The following is a 23235-nucleotide window of genomic DNA, read 5'->3' as shown; positions in this document are numbered from 1 at the left end:
TGGGAGAGTGGATCGTAGGGAGAAAGAACAGAAGCAGGGAAACCACAGGAGGCGGCAGAGGGGTGATCTTTCCTGAGTTGAGGAGGAGGCTTCCTTGGTTCAATGTGGGAGCACCAGCATACGGCCCCCCTGACGCCATCCCAGCAGGCACAGGTCTCAGGTGTGCTGAGGTCATCCTCAGCAGTGTCTGAGCAAGAAACAGTGGCAGCTTGGACTAGCGTGGTGGCAGTGGAGATGGACAGGAGTGGATGGACCCAGGACTCGGTGATGGACTGACTCAGGCGAAGGGAGAGTCAAGGAAGCATTCTGTGTGATGGGCCTGCATGAGCCGGGCTGCTGGCTGGGACCCAGGGGTCCACGATGGGTCCTCTCCATTCGTCTCTCCAGAGAAGAGAGAGATGCCTTTGAATCTGCCACTGTTCCAGCGCCACGGCAGGTGGTGCAAGTGCCAGGAGATGGTGGGAGAAGAGCAACAGCTGAGGAGGACCCTTGGCTGGGACATCTGGGACGGAGAAGCCTTGAGCTCCCAGGCTAGCCAAGGGGCAGGAGGCTCACTACAAGGAGCAGCGCTGAGAGGGCTCAGATGGGGTGTGTATTGGCCACCCTTCCCTCCTGTTGGCAAGTCGGGCTCATCTCCAGGGCAGGAAAGTGACCACAAGTGTGGAGACCTGCCCAGGGATGCTGTCAGAGCTCCAGAGGTTCTGGACTTGGCTGGAGATCCCTGCTCAGAGAGGCTCCGCGGGCGGGCCTATGGGACTCGCACCCACCATGGAGCCAGTTGGTTCAGCTTGTGGTCTGAAGCTGAGGGACCACACCAAGGCGCAGAGCATGGGGGGGAGCCCACTGGTCATCTGTGGGCAGTGACTTCCTGAAGACCTGCTTCAGGGACGCTGCCACCTGGATGGACAGAGGCCACAGGTCAGTGAGCTGGTGTCCACATGGAAGTGAGCGCTGCATGGGCCATCCTCAGGGAAGTGGCGCTTCACTGGGCCGTGGGGAGCAGCTGACTGGGACAGCTTCCTCAGTCTGTGAGCCTCTGAAGACCAGCAGTCCAAACAGTAACATGATCCCCATGTGCGTCCTCCCTGGAAATCTGTCCTGGGAGGCCCTGGGCACTGGTATCTGCTGTTCCAGAAAAGCAGGACAGAGCACAGGGCCCCGATGCCTACCAGGGTTGAGGCCTGGCAGGCCAGGCAACCCACCTGCACACCCGCACTGGCCAGGGGCCATCTCTGTGGGCTATAGCCCCCAGGATGTCAACAGGAACCCACAGGATGAAGCACCCTCGACCCCAGAATGAAGCGGGTGTGCACGAGGCTGGGCCTTCCTCTTGCTGACAGTGAGAACGTCCCGTTCACTCGCTCAGACAGTAATCTTCACTGAGCTCTGTGGGGGCCAGAGCGGCTCTGAAGACCCACCGGGCCTGCCTTCCCTGAGTTTACTGCCAGGCGCCGGAGCCGGGCGCACACTCTCCTGCCAGCAGCCCCGGCTCAGCACCCTTGGGCCAGAGGCACCACCGAAGCTCTCGCTTTCATCAGGGAGGCAGAGCACTTCTCAAAACACAGGGAAGGCTGTGCGAAGTGAGTCAGGACAAGCTTTAGGAAAAGGTGAAACAGAAATAAGCACAAAGGGGTCTGAACCCTGCCCAGGGTGAATGGGACAGGGGGAGAAGTCAGCCACCAGGGGTAGGGTTGGGGGCATTCGCTCACTCACTCATTCATTCAGCAAATCTGCACAGAGCCCCCCAGTCCCTGCCCTCCCCAGGGAGCAGAGGAGCAAAAGGACAACTTCAGCATGGGGTGTGGAGTGATCCAGGGCGCATGGCTTAGTCGGGGTCCAGGGAAGGGTCCTGGAAGAAGCAGCATGGTCTCTGGGCATCGAGGGATGAGCAGGCGCCAGCTGGGACTACCCTGGGAACAATTGTGGGGAGGCGCACTCCCGGGCCTCGATGGTCCCCCAGGCTGCAGGGTGCCCCCTCGCCATCCTGACCTTTCTCTGTTTTGCTTTCAGCCCATGACACTGGTCTCGTGACCCTACAAGTTGCCTTCAACAACCAGATCATGTCCAACTCAGTGGTGTTTGAGTACAAAGCTCGGGCCCTGCCCACACTCCCTTCCTCCCAGCATGACTGGCTGTCACTAGACGGTAAGAGCAGTGCGCGGGTCACTTTGCCAGGCTCCGTGAGAGAGGGACACTTGGGGACAAGGTGTGAAAAAGGAGGAAGCATCCAGATTTCCATGTTCCTGATCAGAGTGGGTGGAGAGGGGTGGGAGTGTCGGCCCCTGGAGCACTGGCTGGGTCTGTGCCCTTGTCTGGGTGTCTCCCTTGGGCAGAATGAAGCTTGTGAGCTTGGGCCTGCAGCTGTCACTCCTGGCAGGGGATCTGAGTAGCCAGACAAGCCCCCAGGTTGCTGAGAGGCCCTTCTCTCTATAGACCCTGAGCATCCTCTGCTGCCCCAGGGCTGTTTCCAGGGTGTCCTGGAAGCTCCTGGAGGCCGTCATTGAGCCCCAAGCCTCTTGGAGACAAAAGTAATGTGGGGGGCCGGGCTTCTTGCAGGTTCCAAGGCCTGGAACCTCCTTTGCAAGGTTGTGTGTTAAATGCTTCTACCTCTTGACAATAACTAGCCAGACCTCATGGAATCCCTCAAACACCCGTCACCCACCCACCCCCCTTTCTAGGCTGATTTTACTTTAGCCTCTGCCCTGGAGAGTGTCTGAAATAAGTCCAGGATTATGCTCATGGCTGAGGGAGGAGAGTCAGGGAGCCCCAATAGGCTCCAAGAGAGGAGTCAGGACCTGCTGGCCGAGGACAGGGCTCCTAGAGCTGCTGGTCTTGTCCACGGGGCTGGTGACTTGGTCCCCCTGGAGCACCAAGGCCTCTGCACAGAAAAGCTGCCAAAGATGGGCAGGGGATGCTAAGGGCAGAGGTTGTCCTTTTGGGTATGGACATGCCTAGGAGAAGCACCAGGTGCTGGGCTGATAGTCTCTGCACAGGGACAGAGTGGGAGCGGGGGCTGCACACGACCATCCCAGGGCAGCCAGCAGAGGTGCCATCCTGTGGGGTGCATTTCTGGAGACCTCACCAGCCCCAGGTATTGCGTCTTGGCTAAGCTGCCTGTGGGATCTCTGCAGGGGTCAGTTTCTAAGCACCCATCCCCTGTCCACAGTGCCCTTTGCCTTCTCACCTCAGACTCTCCTTGCAGCTGGCTGCTGGAGGATTCTGGGCTTGGGTACATACTCTGGCCAGCTTTCCTGAGCCACCAAGTGTGCAAACCTCAGCCTCATCCCAGTCCAGCCCCAGCAGTGACAGGGTGCCTGGCAGCTGCCCTGGCCACTGAACCTTCTGAGCTGTTCTGAGAGGTGGCTTTGGGTCAGCAGGATCTGCACCCTGGCAGTGGCTGCCTGGGAGCACCAGGCTGGCCTTGGCAGCTCCCCTGGCTAAGGCTGGAGCCAGCCCGAGCTATGAGGATGACCTGCAGGATGTAACAGAGAAGGGCAGGGTGACCAGGGGCTCCTGTTCAGGAAATCCGGTTTCAGTTTTGCCGGACAAATGGGAAACGGAACAGGGAACTCTGCAGAGCCCTGGCTCTTCCTGAGTGACCAGGTCACCTCACCAGGGTGGACTGTAGGATGTTGGGACCATTGTAGGGCCAGCCTGGGAGATAGAGCCCTTCTGAGAGTGAAACCTCAGCCAGGTGGTGCCTAAGAGCACAGGAAACGTCAGCAGACCCCCTGGAAGCCCAGAGAGCAAGCTATAGGAGGAGGTGGCAGGCAGGGGAGGATCCTGTAGTGGAGACCGAGGGGAAAGGAAGCCACCTTAACTGCTTCGTGACAACACACCCGGAGTCCTCACCATACCAGGCCCCCTGGGCAAAGGCCTGCTGCCAAGTTGGACACCTGCCCTCCAGCAGCCCCCTCCATGGGGACTTGGAGCTCTGACCTCCAGTAGGCCTCCAGTTGAAATAAGCGTCCCTGAGCCCCCAGCAGAGTACGCAGGAGAGATGGCAGGAGTTGGGGAGGGGTGTGGCAGGGGGAGAGAGAGCAGATTGGGGCCTTTCCCTTTGGTCTTGGCCAGGAGTCCTTTCAAGTAATGGGAGGGGAAGAGTGGCCCCGACAGAGGAAGCATGAAACCCCGCCTGCGGTGGGGGAAGAGTGCAGTCTCTGTTTCCCCCAGAACGAATGAACACAAGTGACTCATCTACGCACGGATCATTCCCCAGCCTTCCGCAGCCTGATAAACAGCAGTGGCGGGGAGGGCGGGACAGAGCCGCAGCGCCGCGCCAGGGGCAAAGGGGACCCTGGGGCAGCTGGAGGGGGCGCCCCGGGCCTTGCGGCCGACCCTGTGGCGGGGCAGCGAACTCTGCGTCCGGGAAGGTTTGCAGCGCGCCTATCAGAAGCCGTCATCCCCTCCTGTCCCCTCGCCTTTGCAGAGCCTTTCCTCCGCCCTCCCGCCCCCGCGGTTGCCGGGCAAATTCTCCCCGAGAGCCGCTGGGAAGCGGCGACCGCGCGGAGCGGGGAGCGGTGGGGGGAAGGGGCGGGGGCGAGGGGCTGCAGCGCGCGGCGCCCCGGGACGCGCGGCCGGGAGACGGGGTGTGCGCGCCCATGCACACGCGCGCACACACATACACACGCGCGCACACACGCACGCACACACGCATGCACCGCCACCCGGCGGAGCTGCAGTGCAGAGCCCTCGCTAACCGCGGGAGCTGCGCCCGCGCCCGCCGGGACTGCGGCAGTGCGGGCGCGGAGGAAGGGCCGGCCCCCGGCCCGGGGACAGGCGGTGGCGCGCCCAGCCGCGCGCTCCCGTCCCGGCGGCCCGCACCGGCTGTGAGCGGTTGTTTTCCTCCATCAGTCGCTCGGCGCTCAGTCCTTGGGGCGCTCTTTGCCCCCACTTCTATCCCAGAAAGGGGGGTGATGGATGTTTTGGGAAGAGAATTTCTGCCTTCGCTTGATCTTTTTAAATGGCTTTGTTCGCCAGACTAAAGGCGGGAGGGGCGGTGAGCAGAGAACCCGAGCCGCGCAGCAGCTGTGGCGCAGCCTCGTCCCTGGGCTTAGCCTTTGTCTGAGCAGCGGGCCCGGTGGGGGGCGATCGTCCCCGCGGAGGGGCGGAGGCGCAGCGGTGCCACATCCCCCACATCTCAGCTGGGCGCAGCCAACCAAGTGGAGACCGAGCATAGAAACGAGGGGCGGAGGGAAGAGGGGGCGCTGGCGCTGCCGCCATCTAGCCGGTTTCATGTCGACCTTAGGGAGCTCAGCCCTCTGGGTCCCTGGAGCTGCAGCTTCTCCCTCAGACCCAGAGGACTTCTCCTCCCTTCTCCCACCCCCAGTATGAGCTCTAGGGGACACAGGCCCTGTCTGCAAGAATCCCCACTGCCTGGCACAGGCTGGTGCGCAGTTGTGGACTACAGTGCTTGTGTGTCCTGAATGCATGCGTGAATAAATGGATGTGCATGCATGGACACGCGAAAAGAGCTTAATCCAGCCCAGTGGTCAGGAAGGCTTCGCGGAGTAAGTGACCCTTTGCTGGGACCTCACACCTAAGCAGGCGTTAGCCAGGCTAAAGGGGACAGGAAGGAGTACCCAGGAAGAGGGGGCAGCAAGACACCAAGCACTCTAGGAACTACCATTGTCACCATTTGTTCCCCTAAAGGTGTAGACGTAGAACAAATTTCCCCAGGCCATCTGCACCCAGGCCCCAGGGTGGTCTGGGGCAGTCTAGCGTGCATTTGGGCGTGCAGTGGGGGCCTCCTCCAGGATAGAAGCAGCCAGGCAGCAGGGTTTACCTTGCAGTCAGTTTGGGGAGGGACTCTGGGAAATGTCACTTCTGCCTGCTCTGGGTCCTGTGGATGCAAACAGCCAGGGCTGTGCTGAGCACAGAGATGTGCTGTCTGTTTAGACCTTCTTGCCTGTGCCTGTGTTTGCAAAGAGAGTAAACCCAGGCGGTCCACACTGTGGCTCTGAAGCTGAGGGGGTAGGGCAGGCCCACATCTGGCTGAGGGCAGCTTTAAGTGACCCCTGTCCCTGGAAGAGAAGGTGAGTGGAACTTCTGTGTGCCCTGTTCTTTCTCTCATAACCATCTGATTCACTCTGGAGCCAGGAGGAGCCAGGATCAGAGGACCCTCCCCTGGCCCTGCCCCCACCCCAATGGCCCCCATCTCAGAACCCCACTAAGCTGCTTATACTTACACTCTATTGCTAATTGCTTCTCGGGCAGCTGAGCCTCCTGCCTGGGTGAGAGGATTGGAGTGAGGCGTGGATGCAGCTTTCTTGGGTTCAGCCAGCTGACCACATGGGCAGGCCTCCTGCTGACCCTCGGGGTCTGGGAGGGGCCTTGTCAGCTCAGGCAGAGGCGGAACAGGGACTGGAGCTCACGCCTCATCATCTAGGTGCCTACTTCGTGTGTAAGCCTCAGGGCAGAGTGGACACCCTGGAGCAGCCTGCCCTCCAGCTCCCCTGGGGCCAGAGGAGGTTATCTGGTCAGCTGATCTCTGGGGCAGCCTGGCTCCAGGTTAGATGTCCAAGAAGGCTGAGCCTTGCTCCCATCCGAGGAGGTGAACAGAAAGAAAAAGCAAGATTTGGCCTCTCCTCTTAGCTTTCTGGCCTGACCCAATCCTCTGTGCTAACAGATGGAAGACATGTAGCTGGGATGGTCCCCAGCTCTGCCTCCTCCCTACCTCCAAGCTGCCTGTCCCTGGCATGTGGCCGTGGTCCTGCTGGTTACTAATAGCAGCTTCCACCCACCAGGAGCAGAGACCACACGCTGACCTAAAGACCATGGTGCAGCCCAGTGGCAACAGGGGAGGACATTCCAGCTGTGAGACTGGCCCCAGGGAAGCCTCTGGATGCTTTCTGCCTCCAGGGCTTTCTGATGAGGTACCTGTGCCAGCTCCTCCTGGCCTGGCTCCCTCCCTCCTGCACAGCTGCCAGCCCACCTCCCAGTCACCCTCTCTGGGCCTGTTGTGTCCTCAGCTGTCCGCATCGGAGAACGTGCAGGACCTGGGAACAAATTCCAAGGGCACCACTTTGACCAGGTGATGTAGGGGGAGTACAAAGCTTAAGTAACTGGTTGTAAGGAATTTAAAACGTCACTATTTCACTAAAACCAATACAGTTTGTCTTAGGGAGTAGAATACAAAATTCACAAGTTTTTAAGATGAGACCCACGGCATCATTGAAGAATCTTGACTTCGGAGAGCTGCCTTGAATTATGCCCGCAGTCAAAGCCGAGGACCCACCCTCTTCTGCCTCTGGGGGCACTTTGGAGATGAAGTGGGAGAAGCGGTGACATGGGGGCTTCCCTGTCAATGAGAAGGGGGCACTACCCAGAGCCCTCTGGCATTCACCTGCCGTGGGGCCTGGGGCACACTGAGGCCGGGAAGCTCATGGGTCTCTGGGTGTTTCTTGGCACAGCAGTGACCTAAGAAGCAGGGTGGCAGGGGAAGACGCTGGTTTCACGCAGTCTTATACTTGGGACTGGGAGCCGAAGGGCAGGACTCGCCTCCCTCTGAGCTGCAGCTCACCCAGCCCGGGGCCTTGTCCCCAGCACAGTCCCTCTGTGCTCTGTGGGGCCCACATCTCTGCAGACTGGGGGTGGTGTCTGTCCTTAGCCTTCCTCAGCCAGGGACCAAGGGCCCCTGGGTATGCCGTCTCATGCTGGTCCCCATTGTGCAGCTGGGGCCACACCAAATGGATCTGTTTGGAGCTGCTCTGGGTGGCACGGAGTGGGTCACCTTGGGGCTGGCCTCCCCGCCTCCTTGCAGCAGTGACAAATGGTGCCCTGCAGAGGAGTGGCACTGAGGAGCGGATTGCGTGTCTGCGGAGGCCGAGGAGGCAGCCTCTGCGTCCTCATGCTGCCTGTGGGGGCAGGAAGCCGAGTCAGCACCGTGGGGGGAGCCCCAGAGCCTGGGCAGAAGTGGCTGCTCTTGCAGGACGGGCTTCTGGGCCACCGGGGGTCAGGTGGCTCACCTTGAGGTGCGAGGCTGGAGGCTCAGACCCTCTCGTGGCCCATATCAGCCAACCTTGACCTTTGTGTTCCTTTCCTAGGGCCTCTGTACCAAATGCCTACAAACTCAGGACTTAGGCATGTATTCTCGCAGGTCTAGAGGCTGGAAGTCCAAAATCAAGGTGCCCCAGGGCCACGCTCCCCGGAAGGCTCTGGGGGAGGACCCTTCCTCTCTCTTCCAGCTCCTGGTAGCTCCCGGCAGTCCCTCTGAGCGTGTGTCTGTCTCTCCACTTTCTCTCTTTATAAGGACACCAGTCATTGGAGGAGGGCCTACACCCAGTCCACTGTGCACCCTTTCTACTAGTTACGACTGTGATTAATTACAAAGACCCTATTTCCAAATAAAAGCCACATTCTGAGGCAGGGAGAGAAGAGAGTGGCCCAGGAGAGAGCCGGCTACACAGACATTAACAGAACATTCCAGAAGGAGGAGCAGGTTGATGGAGACTGAGAAGGAGCGGTCCCGGGAGTCGGAGGGACACAAGAGAAGGTGGAGTCGCAGAGCCCAGAGTCCCAGGGGAAGGGGGTGACCAGCCAGGTCAGAGGTGCTGACAGTCCCCAAGTCAAATGTGTGCCAAGCAGGCCAGGGGAGCTTCTCCTGGGCCGTTCTGCTCCTCTTGCCCGCTCTCCCTGAGGGCTGATCCCCCCGGGGCTCTCTTCCCCGTGTGTAAAGATACCCCCTTATATCTCCTCTGTACCTCTTCTCAAATCCAGAGCCCCCCAAATGACTACCCTAGGACATCTCTGCTCAGATTCCTCTTGGGCGAGTCAACGTGTCCCAGAGGGACTCACACCTGTTCTTCTGTTGCCCCCAACCCGACATCTACAACATTCCCCACCTCAGTGGACAGACAGTCCCACCCAGAAAACAGGCACTATCCTGGAGACCTCCCGCTCGCTCCCTCCCCCACCTCCCGTCACCATCCCAGGGGGTTTCTCTCCCTAATTCTCCATTCCCTCTGCCACCACCTCCGCTCAGCCCCAAATCATTCCGCACGTCCTAACCAGTCTCGTTCCACTAGGCCGTTGGTTCTGTCATCCAGTGTGCCAGGCGTCGAACTTGGCTCCAGGACCTTTATTCTCATGGCAACAAACCACAAAGGATAGTATCAGGGCACTGAAAATGGGTGGCCCGGTAGAGGGTGCCAGGGTGGCTGCCTTAGGTTGGGGGTCAGAGGAGGCCTCTGTGGGAAGATGACATGACAGGAAGGAGCCAGCCAGGCTAAGGTCACATTCATGGGATGAACATTCCAGGCGGAGGGATGACAAGAGCCAAGTCCCCAAGAAGAGGAGGAGCCTGGTGTGTTAGAGGAGCTGAGGGGGCCGCTGTGGCCAAGCCGAGTCAGGGAAGGCACAGACAAGGGGAGGGGGCCATGTGGCACCTGCCAGCCAAGGCATGGAGCTGGGATTTTATCCCCAGGACACTGGGGCCATGGCAGGGTTTTCTAAGCAAGTGAGTTGACAGACTCAGGTGTATGTTTTCAAGCCCCCCCCCCCAGCTGCTGTGTGGGGAATGAATTGTGTCTCCGCTGGCCCAGAGACCACCAGACGCTCTTGCATCCATGCCAGCGAGAAATGGTGGCTCCAAGGAGGCTGGTAATGGTGAATCCCAGAGGCAGTGCAGGACGTTTGGAGGTAGAGTCAAGGGTCCTGCTGGAGACGTGAACATCGAGGATGAGAACAGGAGGGCGGGCTATGCCCAGATGTGGGGCTTAAACAGCGGGGGCTCAGTGGGCCGTTTCCTGAGGTCAGGAGTTTGGAGAAGCAAGTTTGGGAGATCGGGGAATCTAGGGTTTGGCTTTGGTCATGTCTCAGTCGGCAGCCTTATCAGAGTTGACAAGTGTTCAGTTGGGATAGAAAATCTGCAGGCCAAGGAGAGGTCTGGAATGGAAGTAGAATCGGGGTCCTCAGCTCAGAGGTGGAATTTAAAGCCCTGGGTCTAGCGCGATCGCTCCGTGAGAGAACACAGAAAGGAGAGGAGAGGGTGCAGGTCGCCCTGGCTCCTCGGCATCTGGATGTCAAGCAGAAAAGCGCTGGCGAAGGGGCTGAGGCGCAGCAGCCAGGGCACAGGAGGTAGACGGAGAGGAGTGATCCCGGCGAGGCTGGGAGAAGGGAGCGTTTCAGGGGAAAGGACACGCAGCCATGTCAAATGCCAGGAGCGGTGGCAGAGCATCCCGGGCAAGGGAGCTGCGTGTAGGAAGACCCGAAGGCAAGAGGGAGCAATATGAGTTTGAAGAACCCAGAGAAGTGGCTGAAAACTCCGGATAAGATGGTGCCCAGCCTGGCTGTGAGCTCAGAGCCATGCCATCCCCCGGCTAGGCCGACAGGAAGGACCGGGAGCCTTGCACACTCGCCTGGCCCAGGAGATCCTGGCCTCCACCACCTCCGTCCCTCCTCGTGCAGCAAGAGGAACGGACCTGGGCCCAGCTTTTCCTGCCTTATCTTCTGGTGTTGGCCCGCAAACCACCTGATGGCTCTGCGGGCCCCAGGAAGACAGCTCCCGTGTCCAGACACTCGGGGACACCCACCTGCCCCTGCTCTGAGCGCCAGGGATAAAACACTCCTGATCCCCATTGGAGGGCAGGAGCCAGAGGGGAGCCCTAAATCAGGAACAGACTGTGACTCACCCCTCAGTGGAGTGTGGATGTCAGACCCCCTGGGGACCCCCCCATCTCAGCCTTCTGTCTGGTTGCCGTGGATGCAGGGCCCCTGCCTATGGGCTGGAAGACTGCCCGTCAGGCCCCCTGGGCAACAACATACTCGCTCAGCTCAGTTACGCCGGGCTGCCATTGTCCTACCACAGTATCTGGACGTGGGTCAGCTGTGATCCAGAAGGTAATAGCCTCGAAGAAAAGCCTCCCGGCAAAACTGAGACCCCAGAGAGACCAGCAGGGGTGGGGATCCTGCCAGTCCAGGCCGGTGTTTCGCTGGCTGCCTTGGCCTTTCCTAGGACCTGGCTGCCAGAATCCACCTCCCTGGAACAGAATGGAGATGCCGATCTGTTTACCCAGCGGTGGGAGCAATGGTCTGAGAGGCGAGACTCAGGACATCAGCAGCCAGGAGGAGAGGCTGGGGCAGAGCAGGGGCCGGTGTGGCCTCCAGGAGGAATCGGGGGGCCTGGAGGTCCCAGAGCCGGTGAGAGGAGACACAACCCGCCCGCTCCAGCTCCACGCAGGACTGGGAAAGCGAAACAGCCCCTGGCTGGGGCCAAGAACAAGGCCTCTCCTTTTAAAAGCTCCTAAAAATACACACATTTCTCATCCCTTCCAAGCAGCCTAGCGACCTTGTACCCCCTGCCTCGGTGACAACAGGACATTCAAAATAGGCTGAGACTGGCTTCCTCGGCTGCAGCAACCTGCTGGCACTTCTCACTTGTGAACTCAGAGTCCTTGGTCTGAGGAAAAAAGGGACAGGCAGGTATGTGTCATGTTCCATATTTAATAAAAACAACAGGAGACATTGTAAAAAGTCAGTGGCAGAGTGGAAATCTTCAACACACCAGAGGCAGACCTGGAATCTTCGAGAGTTAGAACTTGAAGGAGACTCCTGTCTCACCATCCAAACTTACCCTTCTGGAAGGGGCCCCGAGAAGAAAGTGACTTGGCCACGACTTTCGCTGAATCGGGATAGAAGCGCCTCCTGACTCCTAGTTTGTCTCGCTGTCCTCCCCGTGTCCCTGTCCCCATCTCCATCGCACCCAGAAGCACCAACAGCCTGGAGGCCGGGACACAAGGCGGGTGAGAGATGCTCCAGCCTGATGCCCTGGCTGCTGGTGGGCTGAGGTTCCTTTGCTGCTCGGTGTTTGCCTGTCCTGCCTGAATGACTGTTCACACTGACAGACCTGGCTCCCACCCTGTGCCCCACGCCCCTCGCGACATCAGCGGATGGGGAAAGGAGTGTCCTTTCTCCTGCCCGAGACATGCTGGGAAGTGAGCAGGGGACTCATTCGGACCTTCAAACCCCACAGGGCTTCCTCCCCCCAGTCCCTCTGCCGTTTTCCTTTCTCGGGCCTTTGCCATCTCGCACCTGGGCTGGGGCCTCTCAATTCTTCACCCCCCATCCATGCTGTATACCACTGATGCGCTCAGAAAGGATCGACAGGGCAGCCGTGTGTGCCAGGCGCTGCACTGGGTGCTGCCCAGTGGGAGAGACGGGCAAGAACGCTGGCACCTGTAACCCAGTGCAGTAAGAGCTTAGAGAGGGACACACGGGGCTGCTGGGAGGGCAGCGGTCATCTCCTCGGGAAGGTCAGGATAAACTCTCCAGCATGGAATACTAGCCCCTTTATAAGCTGACCTCAGCCTGTCTTTCTCAGCTCACCAGCAGCCCTCCCTCTCCCCCTGCATAATGCTCACCCTCCGCTCTACTAAAGTACTCAGATCTCCCCAAACCTACCATGTTGTTTCTTACCCCCGAGCCTTTGCACATGCTGTTCCCTCTGGCCCCTCAGGTCTTTTCCCTGTGGTGGGTTTAGAGAACTCCTGCTCTGTTGAAGATTTCCACTCTGAGGCCCGTCCACTGTAAAAGCTGACTTCCCACATCATCCCATTCCCCCACTTGCAGGATGCCTTCTTTTATTTGGCTTTCCCATCAACTTTGTAAATTCCTCCATTAGCAAGTTTCTCTTTGAAAATATTTATTTGCTAACTGTTCGTGGAGCCCCCGTTAGATGCCAGGCACTGGGCTCAGTGCTAGAATCAAAACAAAAGTATAAAAACAGATGAGGTTCTTTTGCTCACCCAGCTTACCATCCATGGAGGAAAAAGCAGACCTGGCCATCAAGTCTTTGCACAGAGAAGCATTTGGGGAGCTTGTACTAAAGCAGGGGAGGGGCAGCTCCTCAGGGGAGGCTGGGGAGGTGGAGAGGGAGGCCAGGATCAGACCAGACAGGTAGGAGGGGTACTCAGGTACAGGGCTGTGTGACCCAGGCTTTATCCCCAAGGAGAGGGAAGGCACTGAGGGTCTGAGAAGTAGTGACGTGACCAGGTTGGCATTTCGAGAAGTGGTCTTGGCTGCTGCATGGAGAACAGATTGAAGGGTGAGGGTAGACCAGGTGATCCTCCAGGCTAGTGACGATGTTGGACTTGGAGGTTCTGGTAGAGAAGGGGACAGTCAAGAGACATTTGGGAGGTGGCATCAGTAGGCTTGTAGGTGGGTTAGATATGGAGAGGACTGGTCACAGTTGGGCGGAGTTTGAAGGACCTTGGAGACACCCAGGTGAAAAGTCAATAGTGAGTGCATGGACTCTCTCCAAAGCTCAGAGAAGCACATGGGCAAGAGAGAGAAGTCTGTGACATGTCTGCATGGAGGTGGCATTGGATGAAATGGGTCAAAAAGTGTGGGTGAGATTGACAAGGGCGAAAATATGCTGAGTCCTGAGGCCAAGGACTTTAGTCTTAATTATCAGCGTGTCCCAAGAGGCCAGGAACACAGCAGGTTCTCAGTAAATGTTTCTTCAAGGGATAGACAGATAAATGGCTAGATGGATGGATGGATGAATGGATGGACAGCCAGTGGTGTCTTTGTGACCATTGTCCTCACTGCTAACTGGTCTCAGCTTTAAAAGGCTGTAGCATCCCTGATGTCAGAACCAGGCTGGGGGGGTGTCCAAAATTCACCAGGCACCATGGCATCCTTTCTGGTCTCCTTGTCTCTGGACAAGCCTCAGGCAAATTACCCAAGATGAGAATGCAGAAGCTTGACCCTAAGCTCCTTTATTAAATGTGCCCAGGGCGGGCTGCCTCCAGCACTTTTAAGGAGCTACCTGCTGAGAACAGAATTCTGGATCTGGAATAGGAAGGAAAAAACAAATCTCTTCCCTGAGCCACTCAGACCTATCCACCCTCCGGGCCTCAGAAAAGAGGGGGACTTCCCAGCCAGGGCCTTGGCAAGTCACTCCATGGTATGTCACTGTCCTGGGGGTTGGAGAAGGGCCTCATCTGACCCTCTGTGACTCCCTCATCACCTGACCCAGTCTTACCTTACCCTGGTGAATGAATGAATGAATGAATGAATGAATGAATGAATGGGTGGGTGGGTGGGTGGTATCAGAGTCGGGGCCAGTGAAAACCTGCCTATCCACGCCCATCTCCACGGAATCCCACTGCACCAGGACACACTGGTGTAAGTGACAGCCTTAACCAGCCAGGCCCCATGCCAGGTGCTTCACATGAATGTCCCTGTTGAAGCCTCACAACACCCAACCCCTCTGGCACTTGTGACCCTAGGTTGTCATTCTCATGTAGGCACCTCACCCCCCACAGGGGTCTTAAACCATGATGGAAGAAAGAGCCTTGGTAGAAGGCAGCCCATTGGTCACTGGTACCTGCTGAGTGCAGCTCCCTCAGGGTCACTGCTGGGCCTGGGGCTTTGGAGTATGGCCAAGCAGGGAGGCTTTTTTTGAGCCTCCATGTCTGGAGCCTTTATAGGGACTCCATTGTTGGTCTTTGTAGCATGGCCACCCTAGAACTATCCCATGTGGCCAGCCCCTACCTTACATCATTGTTAGACTATCCAGTGACCCAATTCCCAGGCAAAAAAAAAAAGTCACTCCCATTAAGCATGACAGTCCAAGGGTTCAGAGATCACCCCCAGAAAGTAAGGACAAAGGCCAGACCTCTCCTTGGGCAAGGTTAAACCTTGAACAGCACCTCCCCTCCACTCCCCCACCTGCCTCCCCTACTTCTCACCCCAGCAGTACAATTTCTGGCTGTCCTTGTTGAGAGAGGACATGGTGAACGTCTGACATGTTTTGTTGTTGTTGCTGTTGTTTTCAAAGGGTTGCCCCACACCGATCTTGCATCGTCCTCAGCAGTGCTTTTAGGCCGGGAAACACATTTTATAATGAAAAATGGTTTGGGTGAGTACTTTGTCTTCTGCAGAGAATATTGTGCAAAGTTCAAGATTTCCTGGGCAGAGACGTGAGGTTAACCGGCTTACAGATCAGTCCACCTAAATGTGAAATTAAATGAAAAATTCTAGGCGCCTTTGACAGCTGAGGTTATTACCCTAACATATTGTTTCAATTACCTCTCTAAATTACTCACCCGTGCCACAGCCCAGTGACGCCCTGCAAGGAGCTCCAGCCTGCAGACAGCACCCCCGGCTCCAGCCCTGTTCTTTCCTCACTGAAGTGCTCTCCCCATGGCTCCATTTGTGGCTGCAGGGTTATGAGAGGCTCCATGTAGCCTCTCCCCACTCTGCCCCGTCTCCCCCTCCCTCTCCAGTGCTGGGGGCTTGGAGCCTAGAGGAAGCCCCAGAACCAGTGCCCCCCAATTTGTCCCCCAACACCATGGGAATGGAGCTGACCTTGCCATGGCGACCAGCTGGGTGCACACGGGGACCTCCGAGCCAGCCAGGGTGTGGAGCTGGGCGAACAGCATTTCTGCCCCATAATTTGCCTGAGAGAAGTGAAGGTCTAGATGCAGCACTCAGCCCTCTTCTCCCATGTTAGCAATTCAGTGCGATTCTTAGGGCATCAGAAAGTGCATCTATGCTCTAATTATATAAGCTTGATGAAGTCTATGGTGACATCGGGAGGCCTGGCCTGGGCGGCCCGGGAACAGCTAAGGCCATGGGAGTAAGCTCCCCCTTGCTGCTCCGAGCAGGGCCTGCGCAGAGGTGCTGTGCAGCCGCCCAGAAACCCCGCTGACCCAGGAGGTGGGGCCCGATGCATTGAAGCCCCCAGGGCTCAAACCTGGAAGCGGCTGGTGCATTTATGACACGTCCTTAGGCCTGACCCTTGAAAAGCAGCAGGAGAGCCCGAGCTCTGAGCAGAGAACAGCTGTGCAGCAGGAAGCCTGAACCTGCGGTTCTCTGATGCACTTACAGACCTCATCCCTTCCCCGCGCCCTCTGATCTGTCTCCCAGGAAGAAAGGGAGTGGGTGCTCCTTTGATATTTGGTGAAAAGCACTGAAATTATTTTAAGTTACTTGAAAGTGAGTTCCAGCCATAGGATCGTAGGGTGGGGCTGCACTTCTTGCCACAGCATCCCAGGGGGTTTCTCTTGGAAGTGGACGGTATTTCTCAGGTCCGTCCACATCACTGGTCACAACGCTGGTGAGCTGCCAGCCTCTGTGGGGTCCTGGCTGCACCTCGAGGGGCCACCTCAGAACGTGACTCCAGGTGTCGAAGAGAGACCAGCTGGGGGCAGTGCACACGTGTGTGTGGAACACATCTGTGCTTTTCACGGGCCACTATTTTGTTTTACTCAGTGGCATTTAGCAACCAGGTGTCTAAGACTCTCCCTGAACTAAATATGTCAGCTCCACCTCCCCAGGCCCATGAGACGGCTGCAGTTTAACCTGTGCTTGCCTCACATTGTGCCTTCCTGGTGATTGCTTTTCTCTTCTCAGTAGCTGGAGCACGACGTGATGTGGCACTGCAGCTCCTCCCTCGTGACCTCAGTCATTATTCCTAGGTCCCAGTGAGTTGCTTCCCTAAAACGGGGACTTTCTAGCCCTTGTCATGAGTGTTCAAGCTTCAGGTTTTGGTGGCAGCAACTGCCAGTTCTGTGATTTCAAAGTGGTTTTCAGCATAAATATTGGGTTGTTTGGCTCTGTTGTCACCTACGAGACAATCTGTACCCTCATTTATCCTTAATCAGATTTGCATGTAAAGTAAATGGTGTTGACTTCACAGGGAAGCACACCGTGGTGATTTCAATAGTGCATTCTGAGTGTGCTTCTCAGGCAAACACGCTGTTCCCACTCATGACTCCGTTGGGCCGTAGTGCACACAGCAGCCTCTCCAAAGAGTCACTGGGTTTCCTGCCTCATAGGAGAGGCCAACAGCAGCCCACTGGGCCCCTGTGATGCTCTCTCAGACCCGAATACCAGAGCTTCCTGAGCTCCTCTCCAGAAAGATCTAGGGGGCTGGGCCCTGACTTGGCAAGAGTGGCCTTGAACCAGAGCCATAGAGGCTGTGAGTTCTGCCCATGAGGGTCTACGAGCCCCTAGCCAGGCAGAGATGCATGAAGTAGGGGAGCCGTGCTTAGAAGGCATTTGTCTCAGTCAGCTTGGGCAGCCACAGGGGGCTTACACCAGGCTTACAAAATGCCATACACCAGGGGGCTTAGACAACAGACATTTATTTCTCATAGTTCTGGAGGCTAGAAGTTCAAGATCAAGGTGTGGGCAGGTTTGGTTTCTCTTGAGGGCTCTCTCCTTGGCTTGCACACGGCTACCTTCTTGCTGTGTCCTCAGTGATTTTTCTTATATGTGCACACAACCCTGGTGTATTTCTGTGTCCAGATGTCCTCCTCTTACAATGACACTAGTTAGATTGGATTAGGACCCACCCTCCCAGCTTCATATTAACTAATTACCTCTTTAAAAGCCCTGTCTCCAAATACATTCTGAGGTGCTGGGAGTCAGGGCTTCCACACAGGAATTTTGGAAAGACATAATTCAGCCCCTCACAGAGCCATTCTCCAAAAGTGAGGAGCCCTGCCTGCCTGAAGGGGATTTCATCACTGTCATGAGGGCTTTTCCATGACCCCAGACCTGTCCTCTGAGACTTCATGAGGCAAGGGGGCTGTGACTCAGACACCCAGACCAGGGACTTCCGCTGGAGTTTCAACAGCTATCTTGACCAAGGTGTCCTATTGCTTAGCTAAGGTGAGGCACTAACACCTTCCGGGCACCAGACTATGAGAGTCAGACAGCTCACTAAAACACCAGTGTCCTGCTCTCCATGTTTCTAGATGTTTCCATCCCTGTTTTACTGACGAGGAACTGGAATCTCAGAGGGTCAGGTGACTTGTCCTGTGTCACACAGCTAGGGATTCAAACTCAGGGCAGTCAGACACTAAAGCCCATTGGGTGCGTTGTCACCACACATCACGACTTCTTGAGCATTGTTTGGATTACCCGCCTTTTGACACTGCTGCCCCTTGGAGTAGAGCGTGTCTCTGCGTGCCCCCCTCTCTAATGCAGACACTAACGTGTTTTATTGTCTAGCTGTGCCTGGTACAGGGGGCGGGGAGGGGATGGCTAGGCCTGTGTGAGCCACTAGGGGGAATGCAAAGCCCCACTTCTCTGCATTCTCTTTCTGCATCGTGTCCCTTAGAGAGATCCCCAAGTTCCCAGCCGGTGACTAATGTGTCTTCCCTTCCTGCAGATCAGAGCTTACAGCCTTCCCAGGCAATACCAATCATGGTAGCCCTCTTTGCCCTGGTAGCAAACACCTTTTTTTCCCACGGCCCCCAACATCACCATCGAACCACCCTACAAACCACCCCAGAGCTTAGTGGCTCAAAACAACAGGTATGTACTAGTTCTCTTGAGGCCTCAGGTTGGCTGGGCTGTTTGGCTGCTGGTTTTGCCTGGGCTCACGCATGCAGCCGCATTCATGGGACGGGTCATTTCAAATCCAGGGTCCCTGCAGCTGAAGGTCAGGGGAGCTTGCTGTATCAGGCCATGCTGGACATGCCCAGGACCACATCAGCACAGCCTTAGGCCTCATTTGCAGAGGAGGAAACTGAGGCACGGGAAGGGAAAGGAGCTGGCCACACAGGTACTTCGTGGTAGAGCCCAGGCTGCTGACCCCAGGCCTAGACCCTTCCCCATGTCCTCAGCTCCTCCCCCAGATGGAAGGCTCAGGGGCCCCCACAAGGACATTTGCAGCTCAGCTGGAGCTATGTGCGGCTCTCTGCAAAGCTCACCTTCACCCCCGAGTCAAGCAACCGTCATAATGGAGAACACCAGCAACACACCAGGGAGTTCTCCAAGGGGAACCCCAAGCTCAGGACCTCAGCTGCCAAGAAGGACTGCCCCTGGCTTTTTCACAACCTTTCAGAAGCACTATTAGAAATGACCCCTCTCCTGACGTCCTTCTGCCCTGGGGGTCACCATCACATGGCTCAGTGCCTCCCCTGTGTCTTTATACTTCATTCTTTTTCTCTTCTTATTGTGTGAGGTATACTGAATTGAACTATATTGAGATATAATTAACATACCATACCATTCATTTGAAAGTGTACAATTCAGAGTTTTTTAGTATATTCACAGGGTTGTGCAGTCATCACCACAATCCAATTATAGAACATTTTCACCACCACCCCAAAAAAGAAACCCCATACCTATTAACACCACGACCCATTCTACCCAGGCCTCTCCCCCATCCCAGTGCTAATCTACTTTCAATCTCTATAAATTTGCCTGTTCTGGGCATTTCATACCAATGGAATCCTACAATAGGTGGCCTTTTGTGTCTGGCTTCCTTCACTCAGCATAATGTCTTCAAGGTCCACCCATGTTGCAGCACCTACCGGTTCATTCCATTTTATCACCAAATAAATGCCCATATGTATGGACATACATTTTCATTTCTCTCAGGCACATACCTAGGAGTGGAATTGTGGGGGTCTTATGGTAACTCTATCATTAAACTTTTGAGGACCTGCCAGACTATTTTCCAAAGCAGCTGCACCATTTTCCACTCCCACCAGCAGGGTGTGAGAGTTCCCACCTCTCCGCAGTCTCAGCAGCACGTCCTGTGGTCCGTCTTTCTTACTAAGCCATCCTAGTGGCTGTGAGTGGTGTCTCTCTGTGGTTTTGATTTGCATATGTCCCCACTGACTGACGATGTTGGGTCTGTTTTCATGTACTTATGGATTGTTTGTATGTCTTCCTTGGAGAAATGTCTATTCAGGTCCTTTGTCCGTGGTTGGTGTTTTTTTTTAATTGGGTTATTTGCCTTTTTATTTTTGAGCTGTAAAAGTTCTTTCTATATTCTAGATACAAGTCCATTATCAGATACATGATTTGCAGATATATTCTCCTACTCGGTGAGTTGTCTTTTCCACTTTTTTGGTGGTGTCCTTTGAGGCATAAAAGCTTTACATTTTGATGAAGTCCAATTTACAGCATCTATCCCCTCTCCCCGCCTTGTTGCGTGTGCTTTTGATGTCGCATCTAAGAAACAATTGTCAAGTCCAAGGATAGGAAGATTTACCTCTATGTTTTCTAAGACTTTTTGTTTTGATTTTTAGTTTTGACTCTTAACATTTGTCCTTGATCTGTTTTGAGTTCATTGTTATATATGGTGTGAGGTAGGGTGCTGATTCACTCTTTTGCTTGGGGATAGCCAACCGTCCTGGCACTATTTGTCGAAAAAAACTCTTCTTTCTCCATTGACTCGCTTTGTCACCCTTACCTGTAGTTTTTAGAAATGTGTTTGTGAATTTCTTAGTGCCTTAAAAATACACTGAATATGCATCTTGCACTTATTTTTAAATTGTGACTTCATTTGAGAAAAGTCCTACTTGACATATGCAGAAACATATTTGATTTCTTATGAGAGGAGAGGTGGGGTTATGGTGCAGCCTAGTCTCAGTGGTTTATTTCTCACTCATGCAACAAATTCCAATGCCCACTGTAGGGAGGGCTCTACTCATCACAGTTGCTCAGGGGCCCAGCCTGGCCGGGTCTCCATCTGTACGTAAACAAGCTTTCACAGTTGCCAGGGCTGAGGGAAGAGTGTGGTGAGCAGGTCACTGCTTCTTGAAAATTTCTAGACTGCTTTCTTAAAGAAATGGGATCTAAAGGATTCAGGACTTTTGGGTATTTGGAAAACCATCATAGTAGGGTGGGATGAGCACAGGCTTGGAACTTGAAACCCAGGTGGGCTGCTTACCATTTGTGTGTCCTTGGCCAAGTTATCTGACCTCTAGAATTCTTCGTTTTCCTCTGTACTATATCCAACTTGCAGGAGAAAGAGCGGCGGTGTGAGTGTCTAATGTAACAGCAGTCAGGTAACAGGCATCCAACATACTGTGGTTCCCTTCTTCCACACCTGCAAGGACCCCCCTGGTTCATCGTGAGACCTTCTGCAGAGGTTAGGGCTTAAACCATGTCTGCTTTACGGGGCAAAACTGGCACTTGGTCTGGGTGCTGCCAAGTGGACCCATCACTGAGAAAGTTTTATTTTTCTCTATTTTTAAAAATGACTCAGGTATACTCAGAGTCCCATAAAATCCAGTATAATAACTTGCTTGAAGCACATGCATGCCTTACCCTGTCATTTCCTAACCTGGAAAAAAGATGCCCACAAAGAAAGACAACCTGTGGGTCTTGGTCCTAGCATGCTGCCAGAGCTCTGAGCTGGCTGCAGAAACAGCCAGCTCACCCCACCCAGTTCAGTCTAACTTGTGTGCATGGGCCCAAGGAGAGCACTTGCGCTCAGGGCCTCCGTCCGAGACAGAGGTGCAGTGGGGAATCAGTGTCAGATCTTCTAGAGGGGAATGGCCCCATCCAAGCAACAGTAATGGGATGTGCCTCCTGCAGAAATGCCACCTCAGGCTGCCCGAAAGGAGACCTCCAGGCTGCCGAGCTCAGCTCTGTCACCAGGGCACAGCCGGTGGGCTAAAGCATCCGTGACTCCACCTTTCTCATATGCTAGCTTGACGTGGGGCTGCTGGAGGAAAGGTGAAAGGTCATGGGTTTCCCTGAGGCCCCTTCTCACGCAGCTGGGATGCCCAGGTCTGAACCCAGGGCTAAACCTCTGCCTTTTTTAAACAAACCCAAGAACAAAAACCTCCCCACCTGAAAGATAAAGTCTGGAGGGCTCCTCTTTAGCCAGGGTCCAGGTGCCTGAACCTGCACGCCATCATCTGTAGGTCCCTGGTGCTGCAGAATATAAAGGTGGTGTGGCCCCTCATCACCCCACCTCCCCAGGTGGTCTCTGTTGCTCACAATCCATTCAGAGTCATTCAACAACTCTTAGCCCAGTACCTACAGGGTGCCCGGCATTGTGCAAGGTGCCAGGATAGGTTAAGGCTTCATTCCTCTTCTCAAGATTAGACCTGTTTCAGTTTTAGCCAGTAACAACTAACTTTTTAAAACACCTTTTACTAACATATATATTATACATATGGAAAAGTGCACATAAGTATGTGAAACTCAGATCACAAATTAAACTGAGTTTTCACAAACTAAAACCAATGCCTGGGCCAAACACAGAACATGATCAGAAGCACACACACCGCCCCCCCCCCCCGCCCCTTTCCAGTCACTACACACCACCAGATGCCCTGACTTCTAGTAACAACAAGAGCTAACTTGTATTGAGTGTACTCAGGCGCCAGGCACCTTGCATCTACGTATTGACTCATTTAATTCCCTCCCACAGAAGTGAAGGCACCGCCAGCAGGGCACAGCTAGCAAGTGGGAGAACCTAACTTTGAATCTAGGCGGCTTGTGTCCAGAGCCCTTGTCGCTGACTACAACCCTTACATTGCCCCAGAAACAAATAGAGCCTACTTACTGAGTGCTGTCATGTGAGTGCATGTTTACCAATGCTCCCAGGGCAGATCTGAGAGTGTCAGGAAAAGCCATGGGATGGGGAGCCGTGCGTTTGGAGTCAGGCCTTGATGAATGGAAAGGAGTGCGCCTAGCAGAGAAAAGGGAGAGGGTGCACAAGCAGAGCTGGGACTGGCAGGGCACCTTTGCCATGAGAGTGGGGTAGAGGCAGATGGGGGCAGGAACAGGAGGACTTGTTGGAACAGGACTGTGACTATGTTCACGTGTTCTGACTTCAAGGGCTGGTGAGGGACTTTCTGAGCTTCAGAATCGGTGGTCAGTCCCCAATAGTGAGACCTTGCAGGACCTGCTTGTTTTCCTGGCTCAGAGGTGTGGCGCAGGACCGGACCCAGCTTTGCCTGGGATGTCCTTGGCTTGGCCTCTAACAATTCATATTTTTGGTTGCACAGGCTTAAGGGCTGTGCAAAAATTCTGTGGTTGTTTTCCGGTGTGTTTGGGTACAGTCAAAAAAAGAGACTCCGCCTCCATCTTTTGAGACTCGTTTTAACCCAGATGGCAGAAAGGAGATATAATCAATTTTAAAGATAACTCATAATATGCGGGGTGGGGGATGGTCTCATCACAAGCCTGCGTGGGTCAAGCTCTCTCTATGCGCATAGCCGGCGGGTTAGGGGGTGGGGGGAAACTGAGTAACATCGGAACTACAAATTTTTTCTGGAAAACAGAAGGCGTGGCGGTGTCCACTTGGGATGCCTGGCAAGGCTGCTGGGGAGACGGTGAGCTTTCACAGAGAGGTGTGGTTTGGGCTTGGGAAGGGAGGCCGGAGGCGAGAGGCCAGAGGCGAGAGGCTACCGTGCAGAGGTATCCAAGTGAGACAGCTGAAGCCATAACTTTTAGACACCAGAATTAGACCACAGGAACAGGAGCCTTGGACGCTCCCAAACTCCCAGGGGAGCCGCTCTTCTCCAG

The 23235-nt window shown here is 55.3% G+C and overlaps 1 protein-coding gene across 1 annotated transcript in view; it reads left to right on the top strand.

The window, feature by feature from the left end:
* Nucleotides 1–23235, top strand: part of LOC308560071 (calmodulin-binding transcription activator 1) — a 618909-nt gene that overhangs the window by 550582 nt on the left and 45092 nt on the right. Inside the window, exon 9 of the mRNA XM_081143617.1 lies at nucleotides 2011–2145. Within this exon, the coding sequence (XP_080999743.1) occupies nucleotides 2011–2145 (135 nt within the window). The remainder of the gene's footprint in view (nucleotides 1–2010; nucleotides 2146–23235) is intronic.

Source organism: Miniopterus schreibersii (genome assembly GCF_964146895.1).
Source record: "Miniopterus schreibersii genome assembly, chromosome: 8".
Taxonomy (NCBI): domain Eukaryota; kingdom Metazoa; phylum Chordata; class Mammalia; order Chiroptera; family Miniopteridae; genus Miniopterus; species Miniopterus schreibersii.
Note: the sequence above shows the minus strand (reverse complement) of the source record. Positions and strands in the feature narration are given on the sequence as shown.